At 43.0% G+C, this 18,595-nt stretch overlaps 1 protein-coding gene across 3 annotated transcripts in view; it reads right to left on the bottom strand.

The window, feature by feature from the left end:
- The window catches only part of ITGAV (integrin subunit alpha V), a 113,896-nt gene that overhangs the window by 9,857 nt on the left and 85,444 nt on the right, over positions 1 to 18,595 (bottom strand). For all 3 annotated transcript variants that reach the window (XM_053271921.1, XM_053271940.1, XM_053271932.1), the window contains 12 exons: positions 17,868 to 18,005; positions 17,189 to 17,256; positions 14,136 to 14,283; positions 10,371 to 10,463; positions 10,087 to 10,166; positions 8,376 to 8,456; positions 8,147 to 8,252; positions 6,798 to 6,956; positions 5,566 to 5,676; positions 2,315 to 2,428; positions 2,112 to 2,222; positions 31 to 153 (listed from right to left, as the gene is read on the bottom strand). In XM_053271921.1, coding sequence (XP_053127896.1) covers positions 31 to 153; positions 2,112 to 2,222; positions 2,315 to 2,428; positions 5,566 to 5,676; positions 6,798 to 6,956; positions 8,147 to 8,252; positions 8,376 to 8,456; positions 10,087 to 10,166; positions 10,371 to 10,463; positions 14,136 to 14,283; positions 17,189 to 17,256; positions 17,868 to 18,005 — 1,332 coding nt within the window. The remainder of the gene's footprint in view (positions 1 to 30; positions 154 to 2,111; positions 2,223 to 2,314; positions 2,429 to 5,565; positions 5,677 to 6,797; positions 6,957 to 8,146; positions 8,253 to 8,375; positions 8,457 to 10,086; positions 10,167 to 10,370; positions 10,464 to 14,135; positions 14,284 to 17,188; positions 17,257 to 17,867; positions 18,006 to 18,595) is intronic.

Below are 18,595 nucleotides of genomic sequence, written 5' to 3'. Positions count from 1 at the left end.
CACTATACACAGCACTAACACAGCACTTACCCTGTGCATGACAAAGACTAGAAAACCCAAAAGTAATAATCCTGCTAGGACAGCTGCTATAATGACCCATACTTGAACTTGCATAGGTGCTGGTTGAATACCCCACAGGATATTTGTAGTCACCTGAAGGAAAAACGAAAACACAGGCTAGAAAGTAGCAATGTAAGTGTATTCTTCTATCACTGACAAGTTCTGAAGTTTCATCACAACCCAGTGCAAGATTTATTGGTTAGGGTGTATTAGGAGGTAAAAACAAAATTCTATAATGAAAGAGAAGGAAGAAGTTTTCACTGTGCCACCCCCAGTAGCAGCTTCAGGAGTCAGCATCATTGTAGCTGCCAGAGCCTCTGGACACTTGGACAGGCCCACTGTTGATCCCTGAGGCATCCCTTCATGTGCTGAGAGTGGAGTGACTCTCTCAGGAGTCACTAGTAGTCATCTAGGCAGGAGGAAGCCCATAGGGGCAGCTTATCAATGACCTCCTGAATCCCAGAGCAGGCCCTGCCTATGTTTAAGGTTGTGTGTTCTACTGGAGCACAGGAAACTTGCAGAATCTGGTACTGACAAAGAATTCCATTTTCTGAGAATTTCCGCTTTCAGGTTTTAAAAGCCCTCATTCTTCTGGCTTCTATGGTTGTGAAGATGCACCCGGAAGGCTATGGGCTATACCTGCTGACTTCTCAGCTCTGCATCACTCCTTGCCCCTTTCCATGTATCTGAATAATGCAATATCAGCATTACGTGAAACACTACGAATGATCAAATAAATTAGGCAAAAATGGAAGATATGCTCTGTATGGGTTGCAGATTTCTGCTTTTTTGACACAGGACTTGGATTGCCTTGGTGCAGGATTTAAGTGTATAGAAACGTTTGTACAATAAATAAAATGAATAACCCATATACCTACGGAAAGGAACTTTAAAGAATATCATTCTGAAATGAACTTTAAAGGTAGTCTACCTAGGATTTGATAGGTTAGAAGCAATCCAGGTAGAAGTTAACTAGCAAAATGGGCAGAGAAGAATTAAAAATAAATACTTCTCCATTTACTTCACTGCATTAAAATAAGACCTAAACTTTGTCCGTTTTTATTTCCCAAGAAATAAGCCCCCGATCTGTATTATAGACTTTTACAGGTTCAGGATAAATAGTATCTCAATGTATAGCTGCTGCAGTGCAAGCCTATGCAGAGATATATCTCACTGTGTTCAATGGGCTTATTCCCAGGTAAGTGTCCACAGAACTGAAGCCCTAAAAAGTTGATCTTCAAAGCCAAACTAGATTTGTGTCTGCTAAAAAAGGTTTGTGTACAAAGCATAATACTACAGGAGATTCAGGAACATTGGTCTGTCAGATGCTAGAAAATTCTAATGGTAACCCTGAAACTTTCCTCAGGTCTGCATTAGGATGCATTCAGAACAAGGCTTTACCACTTGCCAAGACACCACATGTTTTGCCTGTTGTGGATCATTACATAAAAGCAAATTTTGGCATGCAACATAACAGGGGTTCTCAACGCTGGGTCTCCAAAAGTTATTGGGCTTCAACTCCCATAATTCCCTGCCCCGGTAGCCTTTGGTTGGGGATTATGGGAGTCCAATAACATCTAGGGACCCAACATTGAGAATCCCTGCAACATAAGATGGCCCTGCCTTGTTTGTCAAGTACAAGATGGTGCTGTCGCTACATTGGCATGAGAAAGATCACCCAGAAGCCACTTAAAGCCCCATACTCTGGCATAGGATTGGGCAGCATGTGATTTGCAGATAGCATTGTCTGGCTGTCAGAACTCTGTATCAATGCTATTCTGTGCACAGGTCCTGCCGAAGCAACCGACTCCTATGTAGTGCAGCAGTTGGAAGACCAAGCTCTACATCTAAAGCTTTTAATTGAAGGCTAACATTTAATTAAAAGCTTAAGAAGCATGCAATCAAAACTGAATAAGCTGAAACATCAACTATTTATTAGTGCCTGCTAAAAATGATGGAAGCTAATCACATGAGCATTTCATGTTGACTACTCTTTTCAGCTTAATTATGCTGCCCTGGGTCAAACTGATTTTGAATGTGAAACAGCTTACTATTGTAGAATTGTGGACGTCTTCAGGAAAGGAAAGGTTCTTGTAAGGGAACTCTATAACGCTGAAGGAAGCCGAGGATTTGAGAGAATATGAATGGTTTTGGTTTTCTTTCTGTGATGGGAAGAATAGGGAAGGCATGTCAGAGCAGAACCCTTTTGCCTCACAAGCAAGCAGAAGTTGTGAACTAGTAAATGGATGCTCACATTCATGAAGGTCTGAGTCCAAAGTCGAGATTTTAAATACAGAATTGCACTTTTCCCCCTCTCCAGGCGACCGACTTGACAGAATATCTTTAAACATTCTGCAGTTCCACAGCCCTAAGATTAAAAATAAGAGAGGAATGGTTACACATTAATTTTCACATTTCATCTCCTGGCAAGTCTGGCAACACAGAATCCCACACATTAAATGACTTCTGAAATGACTTCCATCCATATTTATGATGGGTAGGTTAAGATCAGATCTATGATATGGAGAGCTACCAGATTTTGTGCATTCTACAAATTCAGCTCCTTGTACAGCACCATCTTCTAAACAATAATTTGGAAGCATGACGTGTGTATGTTGATATCAGACGGAAGCCAGTTTCTCCAGCAGAAATCAGTCATATGTGGTAAATGAGTGGGATCTCCAAAAGAAAAATGTGCATCCCATGTGGATTGTGAGCACTTAGGGACAGGAATAGTAACATTTAGGAAAAAAACACTATAAGCCACGCTGAGCCTATGGTACAAAGCAGGCTATAGATCAAATGAGTAAATAAAAAAAATTATTTAGGCCTGATTGAATGAGTAATATGTGTATTAGGAGGAGGAGGACTAATGTACTCCCCTCAGATGACAGCGGCTTCAAGGGAAAAGGCCTGGTGAAAAGCAGAAACAGTGGCCTGAGAACAGGAAAATTACTGAACCATTTTTAGGGTTGGAATCTCTGCAACTATAGGAAATTTACCTACAATTCCATAATGGAGAGACCAAAACATCTAGGGACAAAATCAGTTCATTTTTGCAAGGCCTCAGTTGTTTCTAGACAAATTGACTAGCATCAAACAACATTTCTGCCTGATGTTCTTTCAGAGCGGCTCTGGATATTTCAAGGAAGGAGTTGGAGACGACATGTGCTTTATTTATATATTTATTTGTTTGTTGTTTGTTATATACTTCCATCTCTGAGTGGTTTACAGCAAATTAGTTGCACTTCCTCTCCCTGTGATTCCAGGGAGTATCTAATTATACAAGGACAGAACTCCTCACTTTGGATAAGACCTTGAAACACAGGAAGATGAAGCACAACTCACCCATGCTTATGTGTGTTTTGTACAGAGTCAAACAATGCTTGCAAGAGATACTGTGACTGTTGAGAATACAGATTGATTGTGTCCCTTTTCCACCCTAAGTTAGCATGCATGCTCTGAGACATTATGCATTACATTTCCCCCCAACAAAATTAAAAGAGAGGGGAGAGAGAGAAATAAGGCTGCCTCTGTCCTGCGCTTTCCCTTTAATCACTTCTACAGTAATAAAGCCGTTTTTGAACCCAGGAGGCATTACCCTTGAATTAAGAGAGCAGAAATGAGAAGTCATCAGCACATTCTTTTAGAATCCCAGCATCCGTGGCTATTCCATTTCGGTAAATGCTTGGAACAATGAGTTATTTGTCAAACTGGCAAATCAGTGGTAGTAGCTTGCGCATCATATATCACAGGCATCTGAAGTGCAATCAACATGTGACATTAAATCATCTCTAGCAAGGGCTATTAAAGCCCAATACTTGCTACACTGCACTGGCTGAGGCAATGTCATTCCTCCTCCTCCTCCTCCTGATCAGGGAGAAACGCTGAGGTAGCTGCAGTGAGACAGGCATGCATATGGCATTCCAAATTGCCATAGTTGTCACCCAGAATACAGAGAGAAAGGAGGACATGCCAGAGACTAAGGAGACAATGTGCTCTAGAACTGGATGACAAACATGTGTCATTAGGATGTGGCTGCTGTTGTTCACACATATTCAGTCCTTTGTATGATGAAATTTGTACTGTGCAAAGTATTCACAAACACGTAGAATCATAAAGTACACTGGGTTTTTCCCCCCTGAGAAGTCAAAAGCGGCTTAGCATGTCCAGTTTAACTCAGAAAGTAGACTTGGTTATAAATTATTCTGCAAAAGCTTGTTTTGTGTCATGTGATCACTAGTAGGAGCACTTCAGGGCTGAAGGGATTTTGAGCTGGAGAAATGCAGCATAGTAGGCAATATATGTTAACATCACTACAAACGGGCCCTCAGAAATCTCTCTTTTTAAATTATTTTTTATTTTAGCAGTCAGAGGATATTGGACAATATATGGATCAAATGTCAGAGTTCTCACTCTTTGGCAACTACCTTCACAATTTCAATCTCCTGTGTGTGAGAAAGTGAGTCAGCTAGCTATCTAGCTGGCTTAAACGGAAAAAAGGGGGGCACACGTGACAGCCAGTTCCATGTTTGAAGCTCCAAATGCTCCCCCACCCCACTTTCTCAAATTATCAGCTGGTGGGGGGAGTGGGGCCATGGCCCAGTGGAGGAGGTTTAACCCTTTGCTTTCTCCTCCTCAGTACTTCTCCAAATAAAAATCATGTACACAGAGACACTCCCTCTCAATGTTTTTACTAGCTGCAGGTGGGAGAATGTATAGGAACAATTTTTTTGGCCATAAGTTTCCCCCCTCTATGACAAACAGCAACTTTGGGGTTTGATTTGAATTGGGGCCATGTAATGGGGAAAGGGGTTAGATTCCCCCTCACCCCACCCTACTTTGATTCATATCACCCTCATTCCTGGGACCACTTTTTGAAAAAAGAAAAATAGGCTGGAAGTTCTAAACATGAAGCCTGTCATATCTAGTCTGGCCCTCAAAGAGACAGACAGTCATTCCCGAGGCTTGGACAGTCATTCCAGTAGCTTGCTCTGCCACAACAGAACATAGGAAGCTGCCTTGTACCGAGGGAGACCATTGGTCCATCTAGCTCAGTATTGTCTACACAGACTGGTAGCAGTTTCACCAAGGTTGCAGGCAGGAGTCTCTCTCAGCCCTATCTTGGAGATGCCAGGGAGGAAGGGAACTTGGAACCTTCTGCATGCAAGCATGCAGATGCTCTTCCCAGAGTGGCCCCATCCCCTGAGGGGAATAGCTTACAGTGCTTACACATGTAGTCTCCCATTCAAATGCCAAGCAGGGCAGACCCTGCTTAGCAAAGCAGACAATTCATGTGTGCTACCACAAGACCAGCTCTCCTCCATCCAGTCCTCCTACTTGTTTTCATAACTTCTCTAACCCATCTCTCAGTCAACCAGGCCAACAATTCTGTACCAGTACATTATTTATAAAGCAATTCCTTGTGAAACTGTAAATATGTCTAAAATTCTCAAGCCTTTCCTAAAATAAATATTTGCAAAGAAATCAGCAGAAAGACTGTACCAAAGTTTGTACATCTCCTCCAGCAAGAGTTAGGTCCCTCCGGTTGATATGGTGATCACGGTTATCTTCTGTAATTGTTTCATTCTTTTCATCTTGCTGAGGAGTCGCCATCTATGGGTAGCATCAAGAAACATTCAGTTTTTCGTATTCATCCTGAAGCAACTCTAGAGACAAACGCTTGGACCTAAATGTAAGGCAGTGGCAGCCCATGAACACACCTCCAGGGTGGGGGGTGGGGCAGCAGGAGACACCTTTAAGAGTAAATTAATTTGGTGCTCACCTCTGCCGCCGCGGCACCTGGACACTGTTCGGAGCTGCAATGTGCCGCCCAGCAGCCCCTGCGAAGGGAATCGCCTCCGCCACTCACCTGGCTTCCACGAAGCGGAGCCCCCGCCAGCAGCCAGGTGAGTGGCGGAGGCGATTCCCCGCCGCAGGGGTTGCTGGGCGGCACGCTGCTTCGCCGAACAGTATTCAGGTGTGGCGGGAGTGGAGGTAAGCACAGAATTCATTTACTCTTAAAGGTAGCTCCCACTGCCCCCCAGAGGTGCGTTCATGGGCCGCCACTGGGCCTGAGAAAGAGCAGCCAAAATAATCCCTCTTGTGCAAACAGAACGGCCTTCCATTCGTGGAAAATAGTTAGCTTACAACTCTTTGTGAAGTGATGAGCAGCATACGAATAACAATCAACATCATCATGTAACATCAACATCATCATTTGAAACTGAAACATCGTGCAATTTCATTCACATGCAACATCATTTTGAAGTTGCTTGCTAAAGGGTAGGGTTGCCATATTTTGGTATTTATTTTTCAATATTCTCAGTCCAGCTTGTACTCCACTGAAGTTTATCCTCCATCCCATTAGGTTTGGACCACCTACTATGAGGAGGTGAAAGGAAGCAAGTGGAGTGCATGGAAATGAAAAGTGCAGCCCAAGATCCCAACCAATCAGGGGAAGATGGAATACATCTTCTGCTTCCCTCAGTCACTTGGTACTAATGGATGAAGAATGCACATTCATTCATTCATTCATTTATTCACATGGGAACATGATCAGGGAACTCGGTGCTAGAGCTGCACAAATTGACACCCCATAAAAATGTCTACATTTTTCATTCTGTGATGGGTATGTATGTTTTGTATTCTGTGTAATAATATGTGTAATTGTTCTAGACATATGGGGAAAACAGACTGCTCAATACAGCATCAGCCTGGAGAGAGAATCCTCTTACCTTAATTTTTAGTGGGTTAATCTCCATATCAGAAGTGCAGTTCATAGGACCTTCAATTTCATATTTGACAATATACAACAGTGTGTTATTGTTATATTTATAAGGCCACTGAAGATTAAGCATCACCTTGCTGAAGGCACTTGGGCCATTGTTTCTGAGCTAGTGAAAAGAAGAAAAAACAAAATAACCATTAAGGATGATTCTCTTTTCACTCTTGCATCAGAACCATCCTATGGCCGTTGTGGCACAAGTCTTTTCTTATGTCCCAACAGCTTGTCTGTGTATGCAGCTGGCCAGTGCTGCCCTGTTTACCTCTAAAAGCAAGAGGAAAGCTCTCTTGCTGTAGCTCCTAGCTAATACAAGGCTGCGTGGCATTAAAAGTTCTGCTCTCCCAACTCTAGAGGCCATAGAAAGGGGGATTCTTCCCATGTCCATCCCCTGTGCAAAAGTTCCTGCATAGCACTTTGATGGCTCAAACTGATCCCTGCCCGGACGAATGGCTGCTGCTTCTGTATGGCTCCCATTGCCTTCCCAGATTAACAGGTGCTTAAGGTGAAGGGTCCCACTCAGATATGCTAGGAGACCATATTGTTGTGCAAAGCATACAGGTGGGTTTTAGTGGCTCTCTGGGGAGTCTGGTGCTCTGAGGAACCTGAGGGATGTGAAAAGGAAATATTTCTCATTGTCAATGCAACCAGTACTTGTGTCAACATTCTCTCTCTCTCTCTCTCACACACACACACACACACACACACACACACACACACACACACACACCATAAACTGTGCATCACAATAAATGAAAATCAAAGTTATCAGTTTATCAGTTTCCTAAATATTTTTCTGGAAAGGGTTAAAAAAAAAGTAAGGGGAAGGGGTTCCAAAATAGTATTTAAAAGACCAACAGCTCTGCATGGCAGACCAGCAGAGGCTTGATAGGCCTCTTGTTTTAATGGCCTGTCTGGGAAAGCAGAAACATGCAGGTTGCTAACACCTGGAAAGCCACAACCCATAATACACTGGCTTGGCAGGTCACAAATTATAGCAGGCCTGCTTTAAGAGTTTTAAGGCTCCCTGTTCCCTTTGGGGGAGAGAATGAAGGGCAGAAGGGTGACCTCTGAACCTTAAGGGCACAATGACAGCACGCTATGATGCTGCAACACACAGTAGGAAGAGGGGTAAATGCCTAGTGGGCCTTGCTATGTCTGCATAGCCTTGAAAGGCAGGATTTCAACTTACAAAGTAATCTGCACCCCTCAGTGCTGTTACAAAAGGAAAGAGAAAACCCTTCTGCCTTTCTAGCAGGCATCATTTATTGCTTACATGTATTGCTTGGAGCACAGATTTACCTCATAGATGTGTTGCACTAGAGGCCCTATGTCATCTTCTGTTTCAGGATTTTCCTTGGGTTCCCAGTTAGGTATTGGGAGAAAGATGTGATCAGGAGAAGAGACCCTAAATTGTGGGTGGAGCACACAGGAATGATCAGACACTGAAGATTCAAGGTAAGATAAAGTTACAACATTTAAAAGAATAAGAAAAGGCACTGGCTGAAATGATATCAGGCTCAGCACTCACCCTCTGATTTCAACAGCTGCTAGGATGGCTAAGTCCACTTGATAAGATGCCATTGGGCTTAGATTGTTAAACAGGTTAGAGCTGTAAAAGAAGGCAATGACACAGAGAGAGCTTTAAGATTCACATAGGAACCTGCCATATACTGGAGTCAGACTATAGGTCCATATAGCTCAGTATTGTCTTCACAGACTGGCAGTGGCTTCTCCAAGGTTGCAGGCAGGAATCTCTCTCAACCCTATCTTGGAGATGCCAGGGAGGGAACTTGGAACCTTCGGCTCTTCCCAGAGAGGCTCCATCCCCTGAGGGGAATATCTTACAGTGCTCACACATCAAGTCTCCCATCATGTACTCAACTGTCATCAAAAGGAAGAAGCAGTTATTTACCTATAAAGGGTGTGCTCTAACAGCCTACGAGTATCTCAGGTGTTTCAAGGGAGTTATTATTCCTGTGATGCCTGAAGAAAGGCTCATTTCTGAAAAATTCTTTCCTTTATACCATTATTGTTTTATGAGAATCCAACCATCATATCCTGCCTCATACTCCACTGACTGTAGTGTGGACAGGGATCAAATAGATACATAGGAAGCTGCTTACATCGAGTTAGACATTGGTCCATCCAGCTCAGGACTGTCTACTCTGACAGGCAGTGACTTTCCAAGGTTTCACACAGGGGTCTTTCACAGATCCAACTAGAGAAGTCAGGGATTGAACCTGAGAACTTCTGAATGCAAAGCAGAGGTTCTCCAAATTATGTTAGATATTATGTGAAGCAGATACCTCTTGGAAACATGCAGGTCTGCTCCTTAATGCAATGTGCAGGTAGGCCTTCAGGCAGTTTGTGTGGGGTTTTTTGCTTCATGATCGTTAGGGTCCTCATCAATGATCCCTGCATAGGGATTCCCAGATGTTGTTGACTACAACTCCCAGAGTCCCAGCTGCAATGGCCTGGGAGCTGTAGTCAACAACATCTGGGAATGCTGGGAGCTGTAGTCAACAACATCTGGGAATCCCTGTTACAGGGAATACTGGTCCTCATGAAATCACTACAATATGGCGGCCTCTATAAATTGTTCCTCTGTGGTCTTACACGGCAAGTAATCTGTGCACAGCAGCTGCAAAGGAACCAGAAGCCTCTTCACACAACTTCAAACATTTCCCCAAAACATTTAGAGTGGTGTGGAGAAAATATTGGACCCCATGGAGATATGCTATACAATGACAGTTTGCTGCATGAAGACAGATCTCATGTAGGGTCATTTAAAGCAGCCTCCATGTGTCAAGCAGAGCTAGACCTACCACTAGGCAGAGTGAGGTGGCCTGTCTCAGGCATCAGATTTAGAGCTACCATCAAAAGGGCAGTAAAGTGTCAGTTTAGTTATTACGGCTTTAGAAGAGGTACAGCTGCCAAACCTTCAAACCCAAAGGCCATCAAAGTCTATGGGTACAAGAAAATGCTTTAAAATTATCTCAGTTTGGGGGGGGGAATGGCAGCAAAGTGAAGTCAAAGGTACTAAATTCAAAATATGATACTACTCTTCTTTAAAAGTAAAATATTAACTTCAAAGCATTACTTTGTTGCATCTTTAAATTCTCTATGTTATCCATTCATCAGGTTAATGTTTCCCACCACCACCACCAATCCTCCATTTCTCCCCCCTTGCTAATTCATAGTTAAGAAGCAGATAGCTAGACAACAGAAGTGCTCCCTACCTACGTATCTGTAGATCAAACTTCACAAAGGTGTCCATCTCAGACTCTTGATGAACGCTGAAATGAAGACCAGCTGAAAGCTTTAACACAAAAGAAGATGTTCAAGATTTAATATCTCATAGGCCAAGAGAGGCCAGCTTAAACCAAGTGTGTAGCTTATCCTCAGTATATGATGCTGTCTCTCTTTACTTGATACTGGCCCCAGTCTAGCAAGCCCCTACATATGCACAAGGTTTTCCTTTATTCTGTTACTAGAAGCAAACAAGGAGCTCACAAGTTCTTACTTTTGTTCCCCCTTTCATAGGATTTCCAAGGTCACAGACAACCAGCCGAGTTTGATTTTCAGTTTTGAATGCACACGAGAGCCTTGCTAAAGCCTGGAGGGAAACAAAGTTGAATCTTTTCAAAGAGCATTCGATACTTTCCATCACCAAGGAGTTCTAAGTATACACCCTCCACTCAGAAATTTTCAACCTTGTTATTGCCCAGTCTGGATACAAAATGATCTCTGCAGACATAAATAAAGTTGTAGAAGCCACTATAATAGTATAAATATAGTAACATATTTTCGAGAAACTAAATTCTCAAGCAATTTCAATACTTCTGAATATTTATGAATGGTCCTCTGTGAAACATTAGTGCCAATGGCACTTCCTTCTTGGAGCAAAGAGCAAGTAGGTGTGTGTGTGTGTGTGTGTGTGTGTGTGTGTGTGGTAAGGACTGCAGTGCAGGGCAAATGATTACAATCTCTTCAATGCGTGATTCCAAGTGGACCTTCCAATAGCTGCTGTTTTAAAAGAAAAAAACACACATGGACGGGCAAAATACTAATTTAAAGTAATGGGCGGTATGGCCCTCAACCCCAAAGTTTGGAAGAAATCAGTCTCTTTCTTCCCCTCATAGTTACCCATGCACAGCCCAGTCAATGTAGATCCCTTCTGGCTGGTTACCTTGCTGCTGAGGCGCTGTGGGTCGGGATAGAGACCACTATGATTGCATCAGATGATTGCATTCATTTTCCACCTCAACTCTCATTGGGCTAAGGTCAATTGTTAAGGGACAACATAGGAAGCTGCCTTATACCAAGTCAGACCATTGGTCCATTTAGCTCAGTATTGTCTATACTGATTGTTAGCAGCTCTCCAAGGTTCCAGGCAAGAGTCTTTCCCAGCCCTACTTAGAGATGCCAGGGATTGAACCTGGGATTTTCTGCATGCAAGGCATATGTTCTACCACTGAGCTGACGCCCAGTCGCCACTGAGCTATGGTGGTGGCTGTAGGATCCATTGGGGAATGACAGTGTCAGGGCATGAATGCTACCGGTATAGAGGCGGTGGTGGCAGGTGTCCTGATTGGCAGCCAGGCCCACTGCCACCCATGCGCGCCTCAGGCACCCTTCCGATACCCTGCACAGGGGATCGGCATGGACATGACGGCCCTGCTTCCAAGGGAACCAGGTTGGAAGGAAGAAGAGTGACAAGCCTCACTGCTCTTGTGAGGCCCAAGATTGGGATCTGGGTGAAGTCTCGGGTCCCACAAGACTTACAAAGGCTGGGCCTGGCTATATAAAGGAGTGCTGGCCAATGATGGGGGGCAGACCCCCGAGGAGGGCGAAGGGTGAGGATCGCCCAGGGAACTAGAGGTGACCAAGCTGTGGAGGAGAAGGGGGCCAGAGGTGAAGTGACCTCCCCTCTCCAGCGCATAGCTTCTGAGGCCAAGCCCTGAGGCAGCTGAGGGGCATCCAGTGGGGCCCGGACAGGAGGGGGCTCCACAAACAGCAAAAGCTCTTCTTCTTGGTCCCCAGCACAACCACCTTTATCTTGCGTGAGACAGGCATTAAACCAGAACAACCCAGACTCTGAGCTTGAGAAGGAGGAAGCAGCAACAACAAAGCCTGTGGCTGCAGATGGACATGGAATAGGGATGTGGTGGTACAGACTCTGAGGCGGCTGGCTTGCCTATATGTGCCCACAGCAAAAACACTGAAAGTAGGAGGCAGTGGCAGCACTGACAGTGGAGAGAAAAAGCGGAGGAAGAGGAGAGTCCAGCCAATCAGAGAGCTGCTGGTCTTTCTTTCTTCCCTTCCTCCTTGATGTAAGTGCTATTTGTAGCAAGGCTTCATAGCCACAAGTAAAAAAAAAAAGAATAAAAAATATTGTAATTCATCATTGCTATAGCCCTTTAAGTGTGATGTCAGAAAGGCAATATGATTGTGTAAGTAATGCATTTTTGGGGCATTCCAGGATTGGGTTATCTATGCAACTATTTGTGATCAGAATTGAACTCTGTCAAGTTTTCTGTCTGGATACCTCTGTTTTTGTCTTGTTTTATATCTGGTCTCTTGACTAATAAATGATTTCTCTGTCTTAAGTCTTCTTCTAGAGTGCCAAGTATTACAGAGCACTTATTCTTATCTCATCCATCCATCCCCTGTATGGCGGGTTGCTAGTTATCTTTATTTTACAGATGGAGGGCTGATGCTAAGAGATAGAGGAGAGATTTGCCTAAGGCTATATATTGTACATATGACTAAGAAGGGATTTGGACCCAGATTGAAACCCAGCATTGTCACCACCCTCAAATGGGCTACCAGAGGAGTGTGAATAAGCCAAATCCACCATCTGGTTCATAAAATGTCACTTGCATAAAATGTCATGCAATTTAAAAGCTTCACCTGATGCATGAGTTTGCTGACCGTAACCAAGTTCATAAACCGCCCAATCCTTTTTATGACAAAGACATTTCATATAACAACAGCTCAGTTCCATGAATCAGGCAACAGTATTGCCAACATCACAGAGAAAAGAATATGCTGATTATATCATACATAAAGTTATTTCCTAAATCTCATGTATTTTCCTGTTATTTACAATACATATTTATATGCCTCACCTGTCTGCACAAGAAAATATTAAAACAAAATAAACCACAGTTGAGAACATTACTTCAAAGACAGTTAAAACAGCAACAGTAGAGATTGAATTCTTTGGCAGGGTAAAATATTTTAACAATAACAAAATGTTTTCAGACAACAGTGGAAGATAAACAAGAAGAGAACAAGATGAGCTTCCCTAGGGAGAGAGTTCCTGAGTCCGGGGGTTTAACATGTTTAACACAGTCATATGGTCAATCATTAACTCTGAATGCATCATGGGGAGGAGCCTCTACAGTGGTAACATTTTCTGCGGAATTCACTGGGTTTTAAAAGCAACATTAATTATTGCCATGGATGGCAGAGAACAGCCATTACGAGACACTGGTGCCAGTCTCTTTGGACTGCGTTGCTCATTTTCCAAACTGTAAGAGGATGAGCCTGAATTAATTTAATTACCAAATGTGTGATTCTAAGCTCCTCAACAGAAATAGCTTTGTCTTAGCAGCTTGGCTTGGTCTAGGCAGGCTGTTCTTTGTTGCTAGACAGACACCTCTCTCCCAGTTTAGGGTGCGGATCATCCAGCTTTATTGTTCCAGCTGGCAGCTTCATACTAGTCATGGACACCATATGACCAACTAAAGGGATGAAGCAAAATAGCTGTGACAGCTGAAGGCAGAACTAGTGACACTTTAAGGAGCATTGATTCACTTTGCCGTCACAATCTCCTTCCCTTAAATGTCATATAAGCAAAGTAATTGAAATAGAAAATATTATTGGGTAGCATCCCAAACTTCAGCCTTTAGACTGAAATGCTCAAGACAATGCTCAAGACTGGTTCACTACTGGTGGACATAAGAAGAACCCTGCTGGATCAGGGCCAGGGCTTATTTAGCCCAACATGCTGTTTTCTACAGTGGCCCCTTCAGATGCCTTTGCAAGTTCACAGGTAGTGTGCTCTCCCACACACTGTAGGCAGGATGCCTCTGAATACTAGATGGAAGCTTTTTCCATGAACAGAAGGAGGCTTCCTCTTTTCCCACCCAACAGAAGGACCCCTCGTGTGAAAGCAGCTCTCCTTCTACTCGAGAAAAGGGCTTTCTCCCACAGAGCATCACTTTGTTGAAGATCTGGATGCTGACCATTAGCTTACGTATTTGGCATTTCTGAGACTTACCTCATTGTTACGGACAATGCCAATGAAGTCTGCTTGAGGTGGAAGAGTCACAAAGAGTTCAGCTTCGTAGGCTCCCTCTCCCACATTCTGGGCATTGACGATCAGGGTTAAAGGATTGTCATCCCCAATATAGATCTGCTTCTGATTGCTGCACAAGGACAACATGGAACAAAACTGAGCCCTCTAGATTAAGGGGCAGCAGCCTTTGGGCTTGCAAGATCCACTTCAGGTTGGTTTTTTTTTAACTAGAACTGTAAGGTCCCCTGACTGGAGGCATGTGTCAAATAGTGTCTCAATAGAGCACACATAGACTTTATAATTAAGGGGTCAGGTACCTCCGAGCAACTGGTTCCTTAATTCCAGATGCTCAACCCTGGAATTTGTTTTCAGGACTAGAAAAAAGCTCACCGTCCTTTCGCACAAAAACCTGCTCCTGTCCCCCACCCCCACCCACAAACTTTTCATTCATCAATCTGATTTTATTTTTAAGCCTTTTTGCTGTTGCTATTGTCAAACAACTGAGTCAGAACCCCTCCTAACCTACTGAAAATCTCCTAGAGATCTACCAGTAGACCCTGATCTAGTTTGTGTCCACTGCAGTCTAGGCTGATGTGTTTCCATTGTTATATTAAACTCATATCTTAGCATCACCCTGGGATTACAGGGTGCTGAACTTTGCAGGGGTTTGCAGAACTTTGGCCCTCCAATTGTTGTTGGACTACAACTCTCATCATCCCTAACTATTGACCACTGCGGCAGTGATGATGGGAGCTGAAGTCCAACAACAGTGGCAGGGCCTGGGGGTTTTTTTGTGTTTTTTTTTTAAAGTTTTTATTAAATTACATAAATTGCACTTACAATGCAAATAGTGCCAAAAACTCAGACCAAATCCCCTCATACTGAGAAAAACAAGATCTAGTCTTTAACAAAGAACGTTCATGGGCTGCTAAAGTAAGTAAATCAAAGATCCATTTTTCAATATCTGGAAGGTACATTTCCAATTTTGTAGAATAATGCATTTAGCCACCAGAAGGGAAGCGGAGGCCTGTTAAAGGCACTAGATCATGTAATTTCCTTTCAGGAGTAGTTTGAAGCTCAGGAGCAGAATGGATGTACGTCAAGACAGACAGAGAAATCGGAAACAATGTTAAACTGAATGCTATATGCCATCTTGAAAGACCCATTCTTCCATTAAAACAGAAACACATTGCTTTGACAGGGAACCCCACATAACACAGCAGGTAAGGAGGAATGCTTTGGTAATGTCGCAACACGGCACTCCCCCATAAATGAGACATACAGGACTTCAAGAAAGAATACAAGAAACTGACTATGCAAGGAAGCTGCTGTGCAAGTAGTGATCACACCAGGCATGGAGAGCAAATATATTCTTGGCAATGAATTGTTTTCTCTCTCTTTGAGGCAAGCCCTCTTTGGTGGGTTCTACATACATAGGTATGAAGTGGGGGGTGGGGGGGGGAGAAAGAACAGGAAAGGAGCTCCTAGTAAGATATGACAGAAGGCCATGGCATTTGTCCAAAAATTTCTAAGAGAAAACTGACAGTCTTGCACCCTAATTCAATAGGCCTTATTTCTGCGTGAAGAGTGACAGCTTCTTCCCTCAGCAGATAGTCAAGGTATAAGGGAATGTACTGAAGGAGAAAATCCTTGCCATACTAGAGGGTCTACATGCTGAGTACACAGTGGCAATTTTTACCCTAGAGGATCCCAGAAATAACTCCATATGCAAACTTCAGGTGACTTTACACATCACAGCAATTCACAAAACAGTGTGATGTCTAAATGCAGCTGTACATTTCAATAACAACCAGAAAACTGCCTTGCTTATCTAGGCTACAGCCACACCAAGGCCTAGCTTTCTGAATCCAACAGCAAGCAGCCAGATGTCCCTGGGAGAGCCCACACTGGGCATAAAAATGATGGACTTTGCCTGTGTAGAAGAGGGAATGTAGGTAAATGCAGCTTGTCAAAGAACAGGAGCTCTTACTTGTATAGCAGCCTAGGTTTAAAGTGCTTAGAAAGAATAATAAAACATACACATGCAAACAGCACTGCCCTCTACTGGATAAAATTATGCACCATCCCATATTTAATAGCAGTATAAAGTAAGGAATGAAGCTATGGTATAAGGGGATACTATGTGTCACATAGCCACCTAATGGCGCAGCAGGGAAATGCTTGACTAACGAGCAGAAGGTTGCCTGTTAGTATCCCTGTTGATACTATATCGGGCAGCAGCGACACAGGAAGATGCTGAAAGGCATCATCATCTCATACTGTGCGGAAGGAAGCAATGGTAAACCCCTCCTGTATACTACCAAAAGAAAACCACAGGGCTCTGTGGGCGCCAGGAGTCGAAATCGAATTGACGGCACACTGTACTTTACTTTACATGTCACATAGGACCTAATGGCACAGCGGGGAAGTAACTTGCCTAGCGAGCAAGAGGTTGCTGGTTCGAATTCCTGCTGGTACTATATCGGGCAGTAGCAATATAGGAAGATCCTGGAAGGCATTATCTCATACTGCGCGAGAGATGGCAATGGTAAACCCCTCCTGTATTCTACCAAAGAAAACCACAGGGCTTTGTAGGCATCAGGAGTCGACACCGACTCAACGGCACAACTTTACATGTCACATGCAAATGTATATAACAGTGCCCCATAACAAAGACACTTTGGGAGAGTGGAATTTAGAGTGGAGAAATGGCAGGGAAGGAAGGAAGGAAGGAAGGAAGGAAGGAAGGAAGGAAGGAAGGAAGGAAGGAGGGAGGGAGGGAGGGAGGGAGGGACTGATTCTTCCTAACATGTACATATTGTATATATTAGTAAACAATATGTACTCTGCCCCTAATGCATTGGAATGCGATATCCCAAATTCAGTCCCCGCTCCCCCTGCACTTGTATCACAGGCTTAGCTAACACAGCATCACAGTGTGTTTACACAGACACAGCAAATGTTATTACCAAATTCAGTCTCTATTCTCTTCACAGTCACAATCACAATTTTCTGCATGCAATTATTAGTGTTACCTGGCAACTGTCACTCGCAAATCGGGACTGCAGACGTTGTCTTCACCACAGTCCAGAAGAATATGAGCCTAGATTTAGAGGAAGAAGGGGAAAAAGTGCTTGAGGATTTAATAGGCTGAATGATGTAAAACCTCTCTTTTTTACCCACATTTGAAGTTAGGACTTTTTGCCATGGGAGGGAAGGACTTTTTGCCATGGGAAACCTTTTTGCCATGGGAGGGAAGGAGCCTTACAGAAGGAAGAAATAACAATATGCCAATTTACAGCTTGCTTGTTTTAAATAACAGTGTACATGTGCACTCTTCCTTTCAGTGCTACAGTGCTCAACCAGAAACCTCTGTTTTGGTTTTGGTTTTTGAAGTTGTTGAGAAGACAAGAGGAGGGAACCTATCTCACACTGCCATAACTTCCAAGGAAGTTATGGCAGCATACTTTGGGGTTTATAAGGTTATACAGTAAGGATTTGTGGAAATCCTTACTGGGATTTGTTAAGGATCACCTTCTTCCAAGATGTCTATCTTCACCCCAATATTACATCCAAGAAACAAGAAATTTTGTTTCGACCCTATGATTCAGACAAAATCGTCAACTTTCTAAGAAATTAGAATTAACTTTAGGAGAACTTGCTGGTGCCAAGTGCAAGCCAGTAATTTTGTCATTAAATCTGTCATTATTGTACCTGTCTGCTAATGTTTGCAGGAGTAAACTGATTGAGAATGGGCTGTAAACCAGTAGAATCTGATGCTGTTTTATAATCCAGCTGATATTCCATGAATATGGTGATTGGAGTAAGCTTGTCTCTAAATTCAGATTCATCCTAAAAAAGAATACAAATGAGGTTATTTTTACAATAGAAGAATCAGAATTGCACAGTGATAGCCAATTTAGACATTCTGTCAAAACATTATACTGCTGCTCCTAGATACATCTGCTAACTGAGCAAAAAGGCACCTTTTAAAAATGGTGATTCTCTTTATTTAGCAGGGGGAGAGCAACTGGCCCTATCTATCCCCAGCACAGTGTCCCTCTAGTGGCTGTTGCTGGTGCTTATTTTATGTTTCTTTTTTAGATTGTGAGCTCTTTGGGGACAGGGAGCCATTCTATTAATTTATTTATTCATATCTATGTGAACCGCCTTGGGATCTTTTGTTGAAAAGCAGTATATAAATATTCAACATATTCGTAAATATGCTCCTTAGAACTACCCACAATTTTAACGGACACAACATTGGAAAGGGGAATGGTAACTATTTTAAAGGATGAAATAAACAGAATAGAAGTCAGTCGTTTTATTATTTAAGATTAAGATATTTTTTAAGAAAAAAGAGATATGAGAATGCACAAAAAATTAGCCATACTTCTGTCTTTTCAACATCAGTATGGCACACATGTAAGTATGTGCTAAAA

The sequence above is a fragment of the Hemicordylus capensis genome, chromosome 1, assembly GCF_027244095.1.
Source record: "Hemicordylus capensis ecotype Gifberg chromosome 1, rHemCap1.1.pri, whole genome shotgun sequence".
Lineage (NCBI taxonomy): Eukaryota > Metazoa > Chordata > Lepidosauria > Squamata > Cordylidae > Hemicordylus > Hemicordylus capensis.
The sequence above is the reverse complement of the archived record's forward strand: the minus strand, read 5'-3'. Positions and strand labels throughout refer to the sequence as shown.